This window comes from Acinonyx jubatus, chromosome B3, assembly GCF_027475565.1.
Source record: "Acinonyx jubatus isolate Ajub_Pintada_27869175 chromosome B3, VMU_Ajub_asm_v1.0, whole genome shotgun sequence".
Lineage (NCBI taxonomy): Eukaryota > Metazoa > Chordata > Mammalia > Carnivora > Felidae > Acinonyx > Acinonyx jubatus.
In genome coordinates this window covers 67,768,775-67,791,724 of record NC_069386.1, presented here as the reverse complement: position 1 = coordinate 67,791,724, position 22,950 = coordinate 67,768,775, and the positions used below count along the sequence as shown (strand labels likewise).

The following is a 22,950-nucleotide window of genomic DNA, read 5'->3' as shown; positions in this document are numbered from 1 at the left end:
ATTCAACATATTTCAGTGAGATTAACTCATATTTAATTAACTTGGAATTAACATCTTGCTTTCTCTCTTGCTTTCTGCACAGCTGAGTGAAAGCAGTATAGAGAGACTTCTGGGTTTCAGCACCAAATCATAGTTTACCAGTTGATGTAAGAATAAGTACGGGTATACTGATCCTCTTTTCTCACAAATAAAAATCAGTCCATTGGCTACTCTTCAACACAAGACCAGCACTGGGAACGACTGAAGACATCATATAAGGGGCTGTATGTACTTCAGTAAAATGTATTTCCCAAATGTGCAGGCAATTCCATCTCTCCTCAGATCATATTATGTTCTGAGAACCAAAGACAGGAATATGTCAGAGGTGACATTTTCCTGAGAGAAAGGAGGCCTGAAAGACATCAAGTCCCACTCATTAGCTTACCACTAATTCAGGTGCTTTAAGCAAGAGGCTCTCATAGCTAAGGTAACAACTTTTCAAATCAACACATCTGGACCCTTCAGTTTCTTAAATTCTCTTACCAGTTTTGTGCCTTATAAATGGGTTAGACAACTCATTTTTCCTATCCTGGAACTTTGCTTCTCTTTTTCCTGGGCACTCAGAAGGCTGCATGCCCTGCTGACCCAGACAGGAGATGCTAGAAGCATCTTCGACATGTGGATATGGTGGAGTCGCCCATTTCTTTACCTGCCAGCTGCAGTTCTTTGCCAAGAGATTTCAGTTTAAGTCCTCACCAAAAAATAAATAAATAAATAAATAAATAAATAAATAAATAAATAAATTCACACACTTAAATATCCTATCTCATTTCTCTGAAGGAGACTGGATGGTTGAGTTCATAATTAAAAATCATTAGGCAACATACAAGATTGGATGTACTGATCTCTAAACACAAACTACTTAGATACCATTAAGCCGGCACACTAAAAAAGGTCCTTTTCTCCAGAGATCTGACTTCTAGCTAAGCCCTTGTCTCAGATGAGATGCTTGAGAAGTAGGCGTACTTGCCTTGAAAATAAGTGAAACCCAGCGAGTGGGATGTGGTCAAAACCAACAGAGAAGGGAAGGGCAGTGATGCTGGGTGACCAAGGCCATTAGCTACCTAGGCCAGTGTGGTCCTGGGAAGCGACTGCTCAGAGTGATCTTGTTTCTCCGAAGAAGGTACTGAGTCAACAGGTGGATGACCCAAACGCTGTTACATCATATGTAGATTTCTGCTCATTCTTTTTCTTCCTGGGCAATCAAGTGGGGAGGATGCACAGTGGAACATGTGCTGGTTCTCCCCCGACTGCCAGGGGTCTCTGTTCCAATCAGTTCTCTTTGGGCTTACAGTGTCTCTGTCTTGCAATAATGCTCCTGGTTTTCTAAATGCTTCTTATGGATATCAGCGAAGAATGGGATGTTATGCCACGCTTAAAACGGGAGAACTGGAATGAAATTCTAACGGGTATGTCCTCAGCAGACAGAAACACAGATAAAGAACTCACAACTCTAGAATACAGTCCCTGGGGTGGACAGAAGATTCGTTGGCTTGCAACAGTGCTGAGTAGATTTGCAGCCCCAGTAAGGTTTTACTATCATTGTTCTCCTTTTGTTAAAAGAATCCCAAACAATGATAATGCTTAATTTAAATTTATTATATCCATTGACATCAACATGTTTATAAATATGTATATGTACTGTATACGTATCACTATGTGTGCAAACATACATTAGCTTATGTGCATATTGCATATCTATATATGTGTATATATACTATGTGTATTTGCATATCTGTGTCAAATTCCCAAGGTTCAATATCATTTCCAAAGGATAATTGTTTATTTCTAAATTATTTAACTGAAACAGAACTAAAATTTCATCCATTAGAAAAATATATCAACATGTCTTGCTTTATCAGTCTACCTGAGGTGCTGAGGACTATCACAGTGCTATCACTTTGGAAATCCATCCCTCAGATGCCCGCAGCTCTGAGATGGCATCTTTGTGGTCCAAGCTCTAAGTGCCTGCTCTCTACAACGCCCCTCCTTTTATGGCCCTTTCCAAGGGCTTCAATGGAAACCAGTTTGATTCTAACTGTGTTGATTCTAGTTTTCCACTCATTCTATTGTAATCTCTTTAATAAGCAGGGATCGAGAATGATTAAGAAAATCTTGGGGAAGAAGAGTCACAATGGGGTCTTGTCTTGACATTAAATTAATGGGGTCTGTCTTGTCTTGACATTAAAATATATTGTCAGACTAAAATAATTAATACAGCATCCAACTGGTATAAGGAAAGGGGCAGAGCAACAAACACACTAGTTAGACATAGTATGTAGAAAACAACTTGTACAGTATAAATCCAATTTAGTGTAAAAATATTCGGATGTATGAATAAAAAGGTAATAGGGTTGTCTCCAGGTTGTGCAATTTTGGGTTCTTGGTTATTTCCTTGATGTACATTATTTTTGTAAAAGGGAAAAACAAAGAAACGACAGGAAAACAAAGCTAAGTGTGAAAATGTAAATCGTCAACTGGGAAAAAAGATTTGAAACCAATAAGGCAGTATTTTAAATAGTCTTAACATACAAAACATTGAAATTCATACCAGATAGGCAAAGAACATAAAAAATACTGGGTTGAAATACTATCTAAGAACAGTAAGCATTAAAAATGCTTAACCACACAAGTAATCAAATAGAAAATTAAAACTAAGTTACAATTTTCTCAAATTAGCAAAGATTAAAAATCACCCATAACAGTAAAAGTTAATGAAGACTCAATCAGTTGGGCATTCCCATATGTTGCTTTAAATGATACTACAAGGCCCAAATCCTTTATCTGAAATCTGGAGTTGTGTTTCAGACTTCATAATTCTTTAGATTTTAAAGAAAGTATACATATTATGTATTAAATACAACCTCTAGACAGGTGAGGGGCTGTACCCCTTAATCAAACACATTAATATTTCTGCAGTTAAGCTTGTAAATATTCAAAAGAAGAGGAATAAATGAAAGATTAAAAGCAACCTCATTTCTGTTGATGACAGTTTTGACAACAAAATGAGTTTAGGTCAGACTCTGTGGTGAAATGAGTTATGAAAAAAATTCATGGGTTTCAGAACTTTTGAGATTCCAAAATTGTTGATAATTATTTCTGAACTGTTCCATACAATCTTCCTGAAAATCTACTTGGCTATGTGATTATACATTTATTATTTTTTAATGTTTATTTTTGAGAGAGACAGAGTATGAGTGGGGTAGGGGCAGAGAGAGAGGGAGACACAGAATCCAAAGTAGGGTCTAGGTTCTGAGCTGACAGCAGGGAGCCTGATGCCAGGCCTGAACTCATGAGCCGTGAGATCATGACCTGAGCCGAAGTTAGACGCTTAATTGACTGAGCCACCCAGGCACCCCTACAAATTTAGACTTTAAAAACTTCATAGCTTTTGACCTACTTCTAGGAAGAACTTAACAGATATGCAGACAAAAGAGTTATGCTCAAGGATGTCCACCATAATTTTATTTATAAAGATAAAAATGGAATTAGCACAAAAGTCTAACAATAAAGTAATGGCTATATTATGGGACAACCAAATAAAAGGATATTATATGGCTATAAAAATTGTTTTTGAGGAGGATACTTAAGGAGTCAGGAAAAGGCTCATTATGTATGGCTGAATGGAAAATAATGAAGACATAAAACTTCATATTGACTGTGATGTCAATTAACAAAGCCTCATGGGGTGCCTGGGTGACGCAGTCAGTTGAGCTTCCAGCTCTTGATTTTGGCTCAGGTAACAATCCCAAAGTTGTGGGATCAAGCCCCACGTTGGGCTCCGTGCTGAGCATGTAGCATGCTTAAGAGTCTCTCTCTGCCCCTCTCTCCTGCTCACGTTCTCTCTCAAAAAAAAAAAAAAAAAAAGAAAAGAAAAGAAAAAAAAAAAGCTCCCAAAATGTGTAGAATAAAAGACTTGAAACTAATAGCAGAGATTATAGTTACACGTTGGGATTGTGACGTTGTTTTATCTAGAACTATATCTTATAAATTTTTAATAATGAGGATGTAATTTTTAAAACAATTATTAAAACAAGGATCTACCTAAGATTGATGTTATTCGTCTTCTTATTTGAAGACATTACAAAACCCTTGGTGGTAGGTACGTATTCAATGACTATCTACGGAGTCAGTGATTCTGGATTGCTCTCCTGCTTTCACCATCATTTTGGCGGGGGAGGGGGAGCAGGGGGGCAGTCTGGTTTATGGTGTGGAAGTCGTGAGGGACACTCCCTTGCTCCCTGGCTCACACGAGTGGTGGGGAGGTGGGCTAACAGCCACTCCCCATGAAATCACAGCCATCACTTACTTGACACCTGCTGAGAAGCTCACCACAGGAAAGAAGAGCCCATCTGTGTTGAAGTTCTCAAACATCCCCTGCACAGGCTGCCCGTTGATGCGGAAAGAGATGCTGGGCACCCCGAGGTCGAGGCAACAGCTTACCACGTCGTCTGATCTCAGGAGGTGCTGGTTGATGGAGGCCACGGCTCTGGGTATGCGGCCTGGTGAGCAAAGAACAAGAAGGCGTTGTGGGACTCTAGAGAAGGCTCTCACAGTGGGAGGTGGGGAGGTATAATGGCACACAGGAGGTCTGGATATGCTCCTGCATTTGCAATTCAACTTGGCTTTCCCAGTGTGAGGGGAGCAGTGAGAAATGATTTCCGGAGCTTGTGAGTGGGCAGCCCAAAACGAGAGGAGTCTCAGAGGAAACTCAAACTGCCAGGAATGAGAACAAACATGAATTCAACCCCCTCAGTGTGTGTTCAGATTCTGGCCCGGTGTCTGAATTAACGAACAGATTGCTTTGCTGGTTGTGGGTCCTGCAGTGTGAGTGCGCGTGTGTGCGTGGGTTTACTCTCAGATGCCCAAAGATCTCACCCTCTTCCATTTCCTGTAAAAGATATGGCCACTCTGGCACTGGACGCAGGAGCCATCAAAGTGAGTAACAGCAAGGTCATCCAGCCATTAAACTATGCGGCATAGTTTACTTGTTTTAAAGAATTCTAGTAGTTCATATAAGCAGTGAAACAGAGGGTCAGTTGTACACTGTGTTGATGACTTTTGTCATTACTGTATATCTCTTTAATAGGATGATTTATCATTGCCTGACCTAACTTACAGTCATGAGAAAATCACCTCTCGGGATTTTCGTGTCACACCATCTCATTCTGGAAGTTCTAAAAGTAAATTATCCTAACTCCCTCACCCATCTCCCTACCACGGTTACAATTCTATTGGCAAGAGAACAATGAAGAGGCAGAACTTAGGTATTAAAATGGACTTTCAGGCAACAAAAATTATAAAAATGTATCTTATTTTTTGATGACAGAGGTAATACATATTCATTATAAATGTTCATTGTATACAAAAATATAAACAAAGAAAAAAATTTAACTCAATAAAAAATAAAAAATGCTTCCACTTTCACACACACATACACACTTTTCATCCAAACTAGGATTCTGTGGGTTTTGTGACTTTTTCTCTACCTATCGTATTGTAAATATTTGATTGTACAATGGAATATTCACTAGAAACTGCATTTTAATGGCTTCATCATATGCCATAAGGTAATTAAAAACCCCCTTATGATGGGTACGTGAGTTGTTTATAAATTTTGTATGCACATCTATGCTATATAATCTTTCTAATCTCAGCTATGAATTATTTAATGTTTCCAGTGGTTAATGCTATTCTAGTAGGTTCTAAATTAAGTGGTGGATTTTATTTTTTTTCAACGTTTTTTATTTATTTTTGGGACAGAGAGAGACAGAGCATGAACGGGGGAGGGGCAGAGAAAGAGAGAGACACAGAATCGGAAACAGGCTCCAGGTTCCGAGCCATCAACCCAGAGCCTGACGCGTGGCTCGAACTCCCGGACCGCGAGATCGTGACCTGGCTGAAGTCGGACGCCCAACCGACTGCGCCACCCAGGCGCCCCAAGTGGTGGATTTTAAAATAGCGAGGGCACCTGGGTGCCTCAGTTGGTTAAGCGGCCAACTTTGGTTCAGGTCATGATCTCAGCTTTTGAGTTTGAGTCCCGCGTCGGGCCCTGTGCTGACAGCTCAGAGCCTGGAGCCTGTTTTGGATTCTCTCTCTCTCTCTCTCTCTCTCTCTCTCTCTGCCCCTCCCCAGCTGTCTCTGTCTCTCTCAAAAATAAATAAACATTAAAAAAATTTTTTTTAAATAGTGAAACTACTACACTATCCTTAATTAAAAAAATATATTAAGTATCCTCTTCTGGTTATCGTGGGCAACTGACAAAACCATATTGTATTTCCCCCCACCCTTGTACAAACGTGAACGAGGCTCTACGTGGTACCAGACACCGGGCTGGGGATCAAGGACTGAAGACCCAGTTCCTGCTCCTAATAAATCCATAATCTGGTGGGAAATAAACATTCAAATAAAGAATTACCATTCAGTCTAGTTAATGGAATGAAGGTGTACACAAGGTGATGCTTCTAAGACACAGGAAGGTGCCAAATCAGCCCGGGAGCATGGGACAAGAGTCAAAGATCCACTATATAAGAAAGACTACTTCTTATAGAAGAATAGTTTATACAGAAGGAGGGAGGAGACCTACCTGTGTGAGGCAGGTGTGGGGACGGATAGGAGCTTGGGGAGTAGATGCAGAACACAGCCGGACTGGACACACAACTTGGACTGTTTGCACCACACCAGGTGCAATGACACAAAATAACGTACGCAAGGCACATAAGCCTGGGACAGCGCCAGACTCGGTTTTTGTAACCTTGCTTCATTCCTGAGAATGAGGAACACGTTCCTTTAAAACACAGCAATCTAAGCCAAATTCTAAGACTGCAGAGGTTTGACACCTTTCCAATTTCTCTGAGGAGACCGAGGGCCCTTGGTTCCTTTTATGGAGTTGAGGTATCCCAGGCCCCAATTATCTTTTCTCCCTTATCATAATCAAGTCTGTTATGAAAGGAATCTATGATATTAAAACTCAGCCAATCTTGCTACAACGGTCTCATTCTCAGTATTTCTTATTTTCCCATTAAAAACCAATCTTTTCTGCTTCAGTTGTTTCTTTCTCCTTTAGTTTAACTTCTGGATAATATCACTGTAGTCATTTGAAAAAAAAATCCCAAGAGATTTCTGTGAATTTGGGAAAACCAAGAAGCCACTGAAACGCTCGGTTGGTCAACTAGCTTTATTTTTTTCAATGTTTATTTTTGAGAGAGACAGAGACAGAGCGTGAGTGGGGTAGGGTGTACAGAGAGAGAGACAGACAGACAGACAGATATGGAATCTGAATCAGGCTGCAGTCTCCGAGCTGACCGCACAGAGCCCGACACAGGGCTTGAACACATGAACCACGAGATCATGACCTGAGCCAAAGTCGGACGCCCAACCAACTGAGCCACCCAGGCGCCCCGGTCAACTAACTTTCAAGGTATTCAGATCCTTGCTGGCTAAAAATACAAATGAGAAGGTCCTTTACTGTTCTGAGACTCACATAAACTAGGACAAACTGACAGTGTTGAATTGTGATGCCAGCGCCCTCTCGTCCTAGCTGCTCAAAGTGCACTGTTGGCTTCCCTGCCGGCCAGAACCTCGGCCAGTAAAGACAGAGAGCAGCTTTCACGAGGGATACTCTTCATCTACAGCAGTGCTTTGATGCCATCGGAAGCTGAGTTCCAAGCTTTATTTAGCCCTTAAGATGCCATAGTTGCCAAGTGCCTTCCCGAAGAATGGCAGCCGAGAGCATTTCTCCTGTCTAGTTCCCTCCATTGGTGGAAAACAACAACCAGGATGAGCAATTATACCCTTGTGGTAAACACCACTGCCTTTTACAAAACTCCTTTATTCTAAAAGAATGGGCACCGAGTAGAAGATCATCAGTAGGCCAAGTGAAATCATGGTTTGAGCCTATTTTTAAAACATATGCAGAATACAGAGTTGGGACTGATACTATCCAGAAACTAAAGGGAGACAGTGGATAATTACGGGATAGGAAGCTTGTACTTAGTGATTACTTAGAGCAATGGTTTGGGAAGTCTATTGGAATAAAAAAAACCCATTTCATATAATGTTCATGTTGTAAAATATCATCTGATAAGGTATATGTAGTTTTAATATGGGAGCAGCGTGAAGGTTCTCACACTAGAAAACAAGGGAATTGTGCAATGGCTTTTACACACTGTTTTATAAATCTGTTCTCATCTACAAGAAGAAATCTCTAGCCCCGTGAGGGCTTTCCAGGCTCCAAATGATTCAGAAGGGTCCTGTACCCCACATTTAAACAACATACTTGTCCTTTAAATTGCTCTGTAGTGAGGTGGCATTGTGGCAGGGAGCAGAAGTGGATCACAGAGGGCTGAGTTCAATACCAAGTCTTTGTCTGTTACCTGAAGCTGGGCATGTAATTTTACCAGAAAATCAGATTCCACCTCTATAAAATGGGTACCGTGTTGCCCACACTATTGTTGTTAAGAGTTGTTTGTAAGGTACCGTTAATTATTCCCGGGACTTCAATGAAACAAATGACTGATGTCCTGTATGCCACTCAAAAGGTTTAGCATGTAGCAATAACTGGGCATTTCTAGAACCAGACTCTCTGGGCTAGAGTCCTGGCTCTGTCACTTACTATGTGACCTTGGGCAAATCACTTACCTTTGTCAACTCAAGTTTCTTCATCTGTCAAGTGAAAATAGCGTCATGAGGTTGTTTGAGTTTTGGATGAATTATTCCCTAAAGAGGGATTGATTAGAAGCGTGCCTGACACATCATAACCCACAGTAAGTACTATTATTGCTTTTGTTTCTGAAGCTCTAGAAACTTTAATTACTAGGCTAACAGTAGAGAAGAATGCCAGAACGCTGTAGGAATGTCTTTGGTATTATGATGAAAAAATAACACTATGGAGAATCATGGCATTGAGGGCGGAGTCCAGAAAGAGACTCGAAAAGTCACTGAATTGAGTTAATAAAAAGGAGTAAGACCCTTTTGTGAAGAGAATGCTCAAAAATAGTCACTTTCAAGTATGTTTCACGTATGTGACCCTTTAGAACAACCAACAGAAGGGCTAGTCCGTAGAAAGGAAAGCAAAGGAGTTACAAAGTCTAAGTCTCTATAATCCTAGCCACAGCCCACCCAAACAGGCTGGGGAGTCCTGTAACCTCTCTTTGTCTGAATAAACTGCCCCTGGCTCAGAGGCCTGGGCCTACCTTAAGGTCCCGGGAAGATCAGAAAGGCCATTCCAAAGCAGCATTGTAAGATAAAGGAAAATCTCACTTTGTCATAGGCTGCACATCTTCAAATTGACCCAAGGACACATTCCTGCAGGATTTAGCCTCTTCTGATGAGTAATGTAGGCAACTGATCAGCATTTCCACTGCCCCAGGCACTGCAGAATTTGGCACTATCACGCAAACACAAACACTCTGGCATTCGGAAGGAGAGAGGATCCAAACACGTAGAAATGCTGGTGTTCTTTAGCCACTCCTTGGGCCCTCTTCACAGAGCAGCAGCAGGGCTGGAAGGGTCTGAGTCACAGTGGGGTGTGCCTCCACAGCTCAGTGCTGGGACTCCTCTCAGGAGGGAGACAGGTAAAGACCCTCTCATACAAATGTGATTGTTGAGCTAAATGATTTAAAAGTTTAAAAAGCCAGACATCATAATAAATCAGGAAATGCAATTTTACCCCATTCATTTCCTGCATCACTTATCACTCAGGAAGGTAGATTCCTCTGCTTATTCCAACTGCACAAGGGGAAAAGGTATTAAAAGGGAAACGTAGACAGATTTCTTTCTGTGAAACCGTCCCCCCAGCCAGGAACATACTACAGGAAGCTCTGAGTCGAATTCATCCCAATGGCAGCCCCAAAAGGCTACATGAAGGCTATGTCAGCAGAGGGAAAGCAATGCCAGGACCAGAAAAGAACCCATCCTCGGAAAGGAAACTCCCAGTGGCTAAGCTGACTCAGGAGCCTGTTAGGAGGGTTAAGATGGGGGACAGATCTACAGCTGATGCTTGAAAGTGGCTTCACAGACTTTGGTGGCTAGAAAGACCCATGAAGACTGCTTTTTCCTTACATAGAGAAAAAGCTCATTCATCATCCCAGGAGGTCACCTGAAACTTCCCTTCCTGTGGTGCCTGGCTTGAGCGTCCGACTTCGGCTCAGGTCGTGATCTCACGGTTTGTGAGCTCAAGCCCCATATCAGGCTCTGCGCTGACAGCTCGGAGCCTGGAGCCTGCTTTGGATTCCGTGTCTCCCTCACTCTCTCTTTGCACCCCCTCCCCCCGTCCCCGATGTGCACTCTCTCAAAAATAGACGTTAAAAACAAAAAAAAGAAACATCCTTTCCCATTCAGCATGGGACTCAGGTAGTTCCCCTGAGGATGGGCTGCTCTCCTGGTCTCCAGTGAGGTACCCACAACTCTGGACATGGTCTTTATGATTACAGTGGACCCCACAGACAATGAGGGATGGGAAATCGTATTTACTGGGTAGCTAATGTGTCATGAACTTCATGTTCCTTACCTCATTGAAATTTCATAAGAGCCTATATATCTTCATTTTATCTGAGGAAACCAAGTCTCTGAGCCCAGAATAAAAAAAAAAATCAGTAAACAGAAGCACTGGGATTCAAACCCAGGCACAACTCCAAAGCCATGCTGTTTCTTCTTGACGCTTTCCAGCGACTACATGTTAGGGGCACTATAATTCCTACCAATAACAACAGTATCTACTGTGCTTTATTTATTTAAAAAAAATTTTTTTTAACGTTTATTTATTTTTGAGACACAGACAGAGCATGAACGGGGGAGGGTCAGAGAGAGAGGGAGACACAGAATCTGAAACAGGCTCCAGGCTCTGAGCTGGCAGCACAGAGCCCGACACGGGGCTCGAACTCATGGACCGCGAGATCATGACCTGAGCCGAAGTCGGCCGCTTAACCGACTGAGCCACCCAGGTGCCCCTCCACTGTGCTTTAATAAGTACATTAAAGATCAGTTCGAGGCAGTAGCTTAGTTCATACATACAGATGAGTTTAAAGTTAATGGACGTGGGCATTTATATCTCAAGGAAAAGGAGAAAACTTGTCAGGAGGAGTTCCCAGTAGGTCTCCCTAGCCACCTTCCCTTACATCCTGCAGTAAGTTGGAGTATTGTTTCCATTTCATTTCTTCATCCAACAATTATCCTTTCATCAGATAGTCCGAGATACAGTGGTGTCCTGGTGGGAGTCATTAACAGAAACCTTATTTCTTCAACTGGAACACATGTTGGCATATTTACCCGCAGTGCCTTCTGCCAGATATATGTTCCCTGTGTGCTGGCTGGGGAATTCGAAATGACGCCAGACCCAAGGAAGCTTTGTGTTTTAATGAGCACGAGATGTGTCAATCTTGTTGACACTGGTCTCTCCACATCTCATCAGATGCTGAGGACTGAGGGGGTGAGGTTCTCTGAATGTACCTATACGGCATTGTATTACTAAGTGTGGGTCATGTTCAGAGAGCCACAATCAGCTCTTGAAACGCGGAGTCCCAAGTCCCTTTCCCCTGTCATCTATCACCAATCAGAAGGGCCACTGCTCGTGATGACTGGTGTGGGCTCGGCGCATCTGGCTTCCCACTCTTCTGCTGAGAAAGGACAAGAGGGATGACGAGCATGTGGCATGCTCCGGGAATGGTACACAATTAGATGGATGTTTGAGTTCTGAAATGCAAATGGCAACCTTTCCCGGATGCCCTGGCTTCTCTGTCTCTTGACTCATCGATGTATTCATTCCGCAAATTTTATGGAGGGATCCACTAAGTGCCCCACACAGTACTACAAAATCTGGGAAGGACTGAGTAACACTTTTCCTTTGAGCACGGTTAGTTTCTCTTTGGAACAAGGGTCCAGTTTGCCTCATCCAACAGTCTAGGTGTCCTCCGGATTTCCTTAACCAGTCCCCACGCAGAGTTCCCTTCAGGTGTAACCTGGGATGCAGGTGTAGCTTGGGTGATGGTGACGAGATGTCAGGAGAGGAGCAGCTATCAGCAGGCAGTAGGGGAATGATGTTGTCAAGCCAATCCCACTCATGCCCCCTCACAGATTCCACCCTACCAAACTCAGGAGATGTAGATGTGGGTAAGAATAAGAACTCTTTATTTTTCACTCACTTCCTCGGAGGCAGCTTTCTGAGCACTTCATGACATGTGAGGCTAACCCACATCACAACCACAGTCTGTATAGCCACGGACACAGTGGCTCCGTGACCCAAGAAGGGAAGATGCACGGTCACTCCCCATGAAGATGGCACTGGCGAAGGGAAGTTGGGAGGATAAGAGAACGACAGGACAGGGCTTTCACGTCACTATCACCCATCATTCGGCCATTTTTCACCTGCCTTTGTCTGCAACACACTGTCCCCTGGGACTCACAAAACACAGATTTTTTTTTTTTCTTCCCACAAATGATCCAGGATACATTTATCAATAAGTAAGCGGACACCATTCCTAAAAGTTTTTAAATGTTTATACTGAATGTACAACAGCACAAAAAATTAAAAAACCAACCCATGCCAACCCGCTGAAAATACATACCAACTGTAAGATATGGAATCAGAGCCCCAGGTGACGGTTTTGGCCCGAAAGTGGAGGGAAAAATGAAAATGTGATAGGTTACATAGTTCCCAGTTACAAAAGAAAATGTATAGGTATGTATTGTAGATACAAGCTTCTCCGTAGTACTGGATTTGGGGAAGAATGCGTGTCATCGTTTCTTACGTAAGAGACATGCTTACATAAGGGATTTCTATAAGGGACACAGTGACTCCAAATACAGTCTCACAAAAGATACAGGTACGATGTGCTGTGGACAACAGAAAGAAGAGGTAAAGCTCTAGTTCTGGGGGAAAGCCTAAAAGTTAGCCTTGCATTTTCGTCTAGGCAGAAGCTAACCCATTCCTGCGGGCACAGGCCACGGATATGCTTGGGGAAAGGATCAGTGGAGTTTTAAAAAGGAAGTTGCACTTTTTTTTTTTTTTTAAGCGATTGGCATTTAGGGTGTGCCCGGCACTGATCCAGGCATTCTGTAAAGTGTATCATGAAGCAACATGTTGCACTGACATAATGATGGACTTGTAGTCAGATCTGGATCCCTCTCAGCATGACTGTAAATAAACTACTTAAACATCTTTGTGGTGGTTCCACATGCGTCACATGAGGCCAATATTATGAACACTGGGGCGCCTGGGCGGCTCAGTTGGTTAAGCATCCAACTTCAGCTCAGATCATGATCTCACGGTTCGTGAATTCGAGCCCTGCATCAGGCCCTGTGCTGACAGCTCAGAGCCTGGAGCCGGCTTTGGATTCTGTGTCTCCCTCTCTCTGTCCCTTCCCTGCTCGCTCGCTCTGTCTCAAAAATAAGTACACGTTAAAAACAATACTATCTACATTAAGGGGTCATTATATAAATAAAGTGAGGGGAAAAATGTACAAAAGGTATGTAAGCTCACTGTCCAGTAAACAAACGCTGAGTCTCTTTCCCTGTTTGACTATATAACCCTTAACATCCTAGGCAATAGTGATGCTACAGGTACAGTCACTGAGCTTGGGAACCGTTAACTGAGCCACACTAGATCACGCAGCTGCAAATAAGTGCCGGAGTCATGGTGGCAAAGCAGGACAGTCTCATTTCAGATCTGATGTGCTTTCCACTTAACCCTCTAATTAGCTGAGACTTTAGAGTCTGCATCCTTTTGACAGAAAGTGACCACCGAAGCTTGAACAATTCAAGCCTCGATCATCTCCAGCAAGGGAAAAGGGGCCAAAGCTCTGGCAAGGTACTCACCTGACCAAAGGTGAAGGCCATCAAAGCCATAGGAATACAGGTCGTCTCCAACACCATTGCCTCCCCATCCTTCTCCACCTCCAGGGTACGGAGCATAGCCTGAGGAAGAGGCCCAGCCCACCCGTAGGTGTGTGGGCTCAGCTGTTAGGAAGGGGTCCACTTGGTCTATGATCAGTTCGAAGTACCACTTCTTGTACTGTGCTGAGCCCTCAGCAACTCCCAGGAAGATGTTTGGCCGAATGCTGAAATTGAACACGGGACAGGTGGCAGCTACAGACTTGGAAGCACGGAGATAAACAACAGCAAGCAGGTTGAACTGGGCCACAGGACGCACTGTCAACTGAAGGCAAGAGCACTTTTGTGTTTTTCATAGGATTCTAAAATAGGAAACGCTTAGAGACTCTAACACTTGATCGAGTTCTCAGTGGGAGGTGTCAGGACAATGTTAATTCTATTTAAAAATATAAAGAACGTCTCCTTGTTCCATTCAAGGCAAGCAGCATTTACTGAGTGCCGACCATGGGTAAAAGATGCTGAAAACGTCATAGAAATGCATAACCATAAATCCTTGTGTCTTTCTGTAAGTGGAAGAAGGAACTTAATCAAGTTCCATCTCCTGGGAAATTGGTTCAAGCTCCCCCTATTCCCACAGTGGCAGCTTTGTCACCTAAGCATAACCAGTAACAGTGGCCTCTTGAAAGCATTAAGAAACCTCTATTTGAAATAAGCCAGACCAGGGGCACCTGCGTGGCGCAGTTGGCTGAGCATCTGACTCTGGTTTTGGCTCAGGTCATGATCTCACGGTTTGTGGGATCAAGCCCCGCATCGGGCTCTGCGCTGAGCAAGGAGCCTACTTAAGATACTCTCCCTCTCTCTCTCTGCCCCTCCCCCACTCGTGTTCCTTTTCTTTCCCTCTCTAAAGCAAGCAAGCAAGACAAACAAAGAAAATGACATGGAACTACTTACAGGTGGAATCTAAAAAAAAAACAAAAGTCAAACTTCTTGAGAGCAGAAAAGCAGTTGCCAGGGGCAGAGGTAGGGGGTGGCAAAAACAGAGGTTAGAAAAAAGGTACAAACTTTCACTTATAAGATGCATATCGTAGGAGGATACAACGTGTAACATTGTAGCTACAGTTGGTAACACTGTATTGCATAACTGAAATGTGCCAAGACAGAAGAACTTAAGGGCTCTCTCACACACAAAAAGGATAAATATGTGAGGTGGCAGATGTGTTACTCAATCTGATGGGACAAATCCTTTCACAATGTATATCAAACCATCATATTCCATACTTTAAATATCCTTTAACTGTTTGTCAATTATACTTCCATGAATAAAGCTGAAAAAATTCAATTGAAGACAGCAGAAAAAGGGAGAAGGGAAGAGAAGCCACTCTTAGCCAACTTTGATAAGGGCTGGAGGACTTAATGTATCCAGAAAGATGGTTAAAAGCTTGGGACAAACCATTTAGAGTTTTCCTAGTTGGAGTGCTATTCTTAAATATCCACTGTTCTGGGCTGGATCTGCATCCCATTTTGGGTGGGCCAGGAAAAACCAGGTTGGTACCAAAAGAAACTGTGTGGATGGCTCAGTTCTGCTCTATGCACCACAGTTCTTTCCTCACCTTGTAGATTAGGGAGTGGGCCTGGGTAGAATATAGCTCAGTAACTTAGGCCTGCCTAATGTAAGTCCCATGAGTTCACATGACTCACATGTGGCTGCACATGTGGATCAGCAGGCTAGGATTCTGTGTGAGCCCATGCTCTTCATCGTGGCCTTCACAGATAACCTCGAATGCCATGTGCCAGAGGATGCAAGAAACCATAGTATCAACATGGGGCATCCATTCTATTACAAGACTTTGAGGGGCACCTGGGTGACTCAGTCAGTTGTGCATCTGACTTGGGCTCAGGTTTGATCTTGTGGTTTGTGAGCCCCACATCAGGCTGGCTGCTGTCAGCCTGTCAGGGCAGAGCTGGCTTCGGAACCTCTGTCCCCCTTCTCTCTGCCCCTCCCCTGCTTGCACTCTCCCAAAAATAAACATAAAATTAAATAAAAGAAAGAAAATAAAAAAAAAAAATAAAAGCAGGACCAACGCAATAGTGCTAGAAGTATCCAGGAGCTGAGCTAGGTTAAAAAAAAAAAAGATTAAAAAAAATAAAAGGTGGTATATTAAAATAAAAGTGAGGGGGTGCCTGGGTGGCTCGGTCGGTTAAGCGTCCGACTTCGGCTCAGGTCATGATCTCACGGTCTGTGAGTTTGAGCCCCGCGTTGGGCTCTGTGCGGACAGCTCAGGGCCTGGAGCCTGTTTCAGATTCTGTGTCTCCCTCTCTCCCTGCTCCTCCCCTGTTCATGCCCTGTCTCTGTCTCAAAAATAAATAAACGTTAAAAAAAATTAAAAAAAAAAAGTGAGTACGTTATGAAGAAGGTACAAGATCTGTACTTAACTGTAACATGAAACATGGTAGACCACTTCGGGTTAAATGCTCTGGCCCTCAGGTGGAACACATACTCTCCACTGTAGGCTACTTCAGGGGAAACGTTTAAAACCCTGTGAAAAGGGCTGGTGTACAGGGCCCTGAAAAAGCACACATCTGCCCAGTCTCATCTTATGTACCCACTTCGCCATGGAAACCATGGGGACGCAGCCCTGGAGTTCAGATCAGCCCTCTTCCTTTCTTGTCTGGAAACAAGATGGACACTGTGGAATGATGATAGTGGCCTCACCTTGTCACGTCGTTAATCAGCCGCGTCTGCAGGAGCAGGTTTCTCCGGGGCAGCAAGTTGTCACAAATCAGATTCTGGTTGGCTCTCACGGCGACCCCATTGCAGAGACAGAGGGAGCACAGCACATCCAGAACCTGCAGCAGGACACAACCCACAAAGCCTTAGGACCACCTGGAGGGCACAGTGGGCAGGACCTGATTGCCAAGACATAGGAAGGAAGCGGGCCTTGTGAAGTGGCGAGGGGAGGCTGGTGGCAGGTGGGGGGACCTATTCAGAGTCAAGGCCACCACACCTTCCTCACCAGGAAAATCAGTGAGCAATGCTGGAGCCTGCTGCCCCTGGGGGACATGAAGCTGGGTTCCTTCTAGCCCCTTTGCCCTCACCTCAGGCCCCTTCCCTCTCAACTATGCATGTGACCTGTGATCACTGTTCTGTGAAAACAGGTGGGAGTATGGACTGTGAAGACAGACTGTCTGGGTTAATATCCCAGCCATGGCAGGACTAGGGTCAGATGAGGCATCTGGAGCACAAAATCCAGGCCTGACACCCTCTTGGGAGTCGTGCATGAATGGGGCATGGACCCAGAAGGACCTGGAAGGTCCTTCATTGGCATTGAGGCTAAGTTTATGCTCCTGCCCAGCCTTGGAAACCCCCTGCACTATGATCAGTAGGGACTCATAGCTGTTCATGAAAGGTGCTGTTAAAGAGAAAGCCACAGGCCCCAAATGGCATCACTTGGGTTAAGGCCCCAAGTCAGTAAGCCAAGACTTAATACCTAATCTAATTGTAGTTTCAAACCCCTAGGAATGTAACCTTTAACCAGTCAGCACGGGGATTTCCCGGTCAGCAATAGGAAATTGACTGATAGACCCCTTCTGTTCCCAAAAGGAGGGTGACCTTGCCTAAAACAATGGATTCTTTGCTAGTAATTTCCTTTTCCCCCCACTTCCTCTCTTCCTTTCAAAGACTTTCCTTTCCTGCAGCCCTTTGGAGCTCCCCTCTACTGCTAGATGGGTTGCTGCCTGATTCATGAATCGATTAACAAAGCTAATCAGGTCTTTAAAATCTCCTTGAATTTTTGTTATCTAACAGCACTCAGCTTTCCATTTGACCAAGGTCCCTCACAGGCAGCAGGCTTGGGGAACCTCACATAGGTCAGTAGAGAACACAGTAGGGCATATTCCAGTTCCTGGGTCTCCTGCTGTGATATCCTCAAAGTTCGTTAAGAGACACTTCTATTCCTACTAATGGTATTCAACAACCTTTCACCCGCTCTCATTCTCTCCTAGAGTGAGAGCAAACCTTCCAGAGCCCAAGTGTTCCCTGAACCTATGAGACCAGCCACCAAGCCACCTCTGCACCTCTTCATTTTCCAGCTGCGTGGGAAGTGGGAACCCAGCCCCCGGCTTCCTAGCCACAGTCTCCTTGTGCCGCATCCTCTCTCATTCAGATTTTGTGTGCCTAGATCGACAGAGGAAACTGTTCTGGGCCAGGCACTGCTCTCCCCTGTCTCCCCTACAGGGAGGTGTGTGCAAACGGCAGTTGATAAATAATAACCGACAAGATTGTGGCAGCCACATTTCAGTCTTTCAAAGTGGCCACGAAGACTCGATGCTTAGTGGGGTTGGATGAATTCAGGTTGTTGGCATTAGTATCCATAATTCTCACAAACCAATTTTCTACCTGACTCCCTGAATGTCAATTTCGTTCCAGATAAATACAAAGCACATTTATGGGACAAGCAGAAAAGAATCCCAAAGGCAGTTTAATGGAGAACTCTTACCATTCCCACTCTGTGAAACATATCAACTGTGGAACTGGAAATCCAGGGGATAATTTCTCATTCTAAGGAAAGAGCCATAGATGGCCAGGAAATTAAATACTTATCATCCAGCCTATCAGACATTTTCATCGGTTTTGCCTTCGAGTGACGGCTGCGGGAGCCTTGCTGTCATAGCTAGAGGGACAGCAGAGCTTAATTCACATCCAGCAGGAAGAGCAAGGAGAAAAAAGGCTCTGTGAGAAGGACCTGCCTAATATAATGTCTCACTTATAAATAAACAATGCCAGAAAGCAACGGGGCTGACTTGTTTAGGCTTTGTTTTAGCAGGCCTTTCTTGGGGTAAAACAGGGCAACGTGGCCAGACTGCCTATATGAGAAGGTTTAAGTGGGTTCCTGTCAAGGTGACGGGAACGTAGACAACAAGGCCAGCCCACCACAGGGGACCCACAAGTATTGTGCCTGGGGGTCATCTGTACTTAGGGAGAGGGAGTATTTTCGTGGCCTCTGAGAAATGTGGCTAGATGTGGCAGGCACGGACGAGCAGTCACCAAGCTCCAATTCCTTCTACTCCACAGCCCACAGAGGCCCCACTTCCCAGCCTACCCTGCAGTGTGTGGGGTCATGTGACTGAGTTGTGGGCAATGGAAAGCAGATGGACATGACCTACATGGCTTTCAGGCCTGGTCCCTAAAAATCTTCTACACAGTCCTCTGAGCATTCACACTCTCCTCCCAGCCAGAAGTAGGGGTCCCGGGGAAGATGACAAGGGCATCACCTAGCAACTTGCCAGAAACGCAGGTGTTTAGGACCACTTCCTCTATTCCCCTCCACTCCTCCCCACACCAGACTCACCAGCTGAGAGTCTTTATTTGAACACAAGGAGTAAAGCACACTGCCTTCTGCGAAGCCTTGAGATGGAAGGAACTCGTGTCTCCCCTGAGTGGCCACACAGCCTGAAGCCCTCCCACTGACTGGCCTAGGGTGGTGATGGGAGCAAAGATAAATCTTCCTAGTAAGAATCTGGGCTGTCATAGGAGTTAGGCTTCTCTAATCTATACACTGGCCCAACCGGAGACTGTCCTTGGCTCGTGTTGTGGAGGTCATTGGCTTCTGGCTGTCCTCCTTTTCAGACCCCACATTTCATTCAAGATCCTCTCCATCTGCTTTTTATTTCCACTAGTCTCTACTCCCAAACAGAGGCTTATGTGGAAATTCTCCTTCAAAAATAAACACCTATCGTACCATGGAAACATCAGTTGGCTGTTGCATTTTGCCCTTCAGCTTATATCTATAAAAACAGCTCCATGCTAAAATGTAATTATTCTGTATAAAAGCTGTAAAAATGCTAATGGTACTTATTCTGTGATTCTTCTTATTGAGTCCTGTATTTGAAAAATGAAGATTTTTGAAGCCCCTGAGGAACAGATTTTTTTTTCTTGCAGCAGAGGCGAACTGGGTTTCTAGAAAAGCTTCTCTATTGCCTTGGCTGCCCGGGGGCTCAGAGATAATTTCATGGAGCTACTATAGCAACTACGTGGGAGTTAATGGTATGCTTCCCTGTGTTCTATCTTCCCCGTAATCCAGGCCAAACCTCCAATTCTGGTGTCTACCTTTTTGGGACCAAAGTTGTTACATTTTACCATATATTTTTCTCACTGGGGGCTCGAAATCCTCATAAAAATAAAACATATTTGTGACTACTGAGGAGGTTTGGAGTAAGATAGGCTTGGGGGCAAGTAAAAAGGGCAGATTTTATTTTTATTATTAGATGCTTAGTCCATGGGAAAATTAGAGGGCGACTTAAAATGTTCCAATTGTTCTTTTCACCAAACAAGAAAAACCAGTGCTACTAACATAGTGTGTTTCTTAGCTCTGATAAGCCAGCCATCTGTTGGATGAGACAAGGCCCATCCATATGGGTGAGCTTCCATCTAAGGTGAGATGGGAATGTATTCTGGCTCCATTCATTGCTTTTATTCATTTAGGACACCCTCAACAAACATGTATTAAATGCCTGCTATGTGTAATGTATGAGCTTGGCACTGTGAGGAATGAAAAGTTGGTCCCTGCCCTGAAGGAACGTAGAGTCTGTGAGAGCAATCTATGTGCAAACATGACTACAGTGATAGGTGAAGCAGAACCAGCAAGGAATGGAGGGCTAGTGGTAGGATGGAGGAGAGGAGATCACATCCAACTGGTATCAGAGAAAGTCTCCTCAGGGCACCTGAGTGGCTCAGATGGTGGAACGTCAGGCTCTCGATTCCGGCTCCAGTCACAATCTCACGGTTTGTGGGTTTAAGCGCCACGTCAGGCTCTGCACTGACAGTGTGGAGTCTGCTTGGGATTCTCTCTCTCTTTCTCTCTCTCTCTCCCCTCGTCTCTCTGCCCCTCCCCTGCTCACACTCTCTCACTTGCTCTCTCTCAAGATAAACATTTAAAAAAAAAAAAAGAAAACTTCAAGGAGGAGTGGCATTTGAGTAAGTTTTGAAGGGCAGACAGAATTTTTCATGGGTGCTGGAAAACTAAGAAGTGAGGAGAGGTGGAGATTTCAGCACGAGTCAAGGCACTGAGAGGTCGAGGGGCAGAGAGCATTCGGAGAATGGTCTTTTCACTCCAGAGATTGTGTTCTTTCCCTCGAACTTTCTGACCTCCATTGGATCATGCTTTAGATGAGTGGCAATGCTTTCCACGTCAGGGAGAGAGCTAACAAGTGAAAAATCTTAGAGGCGGCATTAATTACTGCCACCACTGTATCTACTCCCGTCCTAAACCTGTGATTAGAGCTGGAACAGTACAAAAAGGGGTTCATCAAACCCATGAGATGTACAAACCTTTTTTTTTTTTTTTTTTTTTAAAGAAAAATGTCATGACCCTGAAGACCACAGATGGGCCCACAGGGGAGTGCAAACTCCAGTCTCAGAAACCTTTACTGGTCTAAAAATGCCTTCTAATTATGAATTCTTCACTGTGCAGTTTTGTTTTTAGAGAACTATAAAAATAAGAACGTGCAATTAAAAATATTCTCCCGGAACACGTGGACCCCAAAGAACATGTTCACAGACGGCAGTTTGAGAAACACTGGAAAGAATATTAAACGCTGAGGGGGAGACTCAAAGTCTGGTCCTGGGCTGTCGTGAACGAGTTGTGTGGCCTCTGGCACGTGGCTTAACATGTCAGGGCCCACGTCTCAGCCTTGTTTCTGCCACCGACAAGTGGAAATAACAATGCTACATCATGGGGTCATACTGAGGACAAAGAAAATGCATGGGAATGTGGAGCACAGCACACCTTGCATTTGTCAAATGCACAACAAATGTTAGCTATCGTCGTCACCATAATTACTGTTGCTATTATTGGGAGAGCTGTGAGGCGCTTTGTGCTTCTAAAACTCTATGTATTTTCTGGAGTACCTGGGTGGCTCAGTCAGTTAAGTGTCCGTCTTTGGCTCGGGTCATGATCTCGCGGTTCATGGGTTTGGGTCCCGCGTCGGGCTCTGTGCTGACAGCTCAGAGCCTGGACCCTGCTTTGGGTTCTGTGTCTCCCTCTCTCTCTGCCCCTCCCCTGCTCACACGGTCTCTCTCAAAAATAAATAAACATTAAAACATTTTTTTGTAATTCTATGTATTTTCAGCCACTATCTTCACGGAAAACTAAGTGAATAGATCACAGACATGTGAAAACCCACGACTGGAGAAAAAAGAACAGCATGGAGAGCAAAACATCACCTTGACATTTTCCAAGCAAAAAGAAAACGTCACAGCAGAAGTCTGGCCTTCACTCTGCACATTCTCTATAAAGCTACCACAAATAGCTCTATTTGTGGTAGCTTTATTGATGATTTGAGACAGATTTCTCTTTGGAAATAAAAGTTATCCAGATAATTTCTAAGGGAAGGCCTGAATTCATGGCAAACCAACCTTCATCCAAAAACCTATCAAGAGACAAAAAAAGGGATATCCTTGAGGAGGCTTTTATGTACCGGGAACATACTGCCTGAACTTTTCTAACATTGCCGGAATTTCTCAGTGCCTTGGCTCCCAAAGATTAAAGACCGCCCTGCTACTACATTCGGGTAACCTATCAGAGCAGGTAGTGATTTGTAGCAAAGTCCTTCAGCTTACTGGCCTCAGATTTCTCAACTGTGGAATGGGCAGAATAGTCATCAACTCGCCACCAAGCGACATCCATTAAATGCTCTGTAGCTCTTGGCTGAAAGAAGCTGTCACAAAGCTGTGGTTATTCGTGAAGTGCGTTATGTGGTCTGACCATAAAGATGACCCAGGAGCAATGAAACAACAGCAGCTTTTCTCTAGCCAAAGGGCTCTTCCTGACATCTGCATGTAGCTCATGGCCCAGACCATGTGTTTCCTGGGTGCTTATCAATTACTCTTATTATGCTTTGCTGACAGGAGAGAACATGTCGGAGCATACAGACACTGGTCTGATGCTGGAGCCTCATGCCTGCTTTTGATTTACCCCATTTGGGAAAGCAATTCCAGGCCCCACATATTTCTTTCTCTTCTTTGCCAAGCAATTTCACAGATGCTAAGGACCATGGCTTTTCTGCTTCCTAAGGAAGGCACAGCTA

The 22,950-nt window shown here is 44.1% G+C and overlaps 1 protein-coding gene across 1 annotated transcript in view; it reads right to left on the bottom strand.

The window, feature by feature from the left end:
• RYR3 (ryanodine receptor 3) overlaps nt 1-22,950 on the bottom strand; it is a 525,783-nt gene that overhangs the window by 221,938 nt on the left and 280,895 nt on the right. Inside the window, exons 17-19 of the mRNA XM_053224214.1 lie at nt 16,580-16,713; nt 13,852-14,093; nt 4,349-4,541 (exon numbers count right to left, since the gene is read on the bottom strand). Of these exons, the coding sequence (XP_053080189.1) occupies nt 4,349-4,541; nt 13,852-14,093; nt 16,580-16,713 (569 nt within the window). The remainder of the gene's footprint in view (nt 1-4,348; nt 4,542-13,851; nt 14,094-16,579; nt 16,714-22,950) is intronic.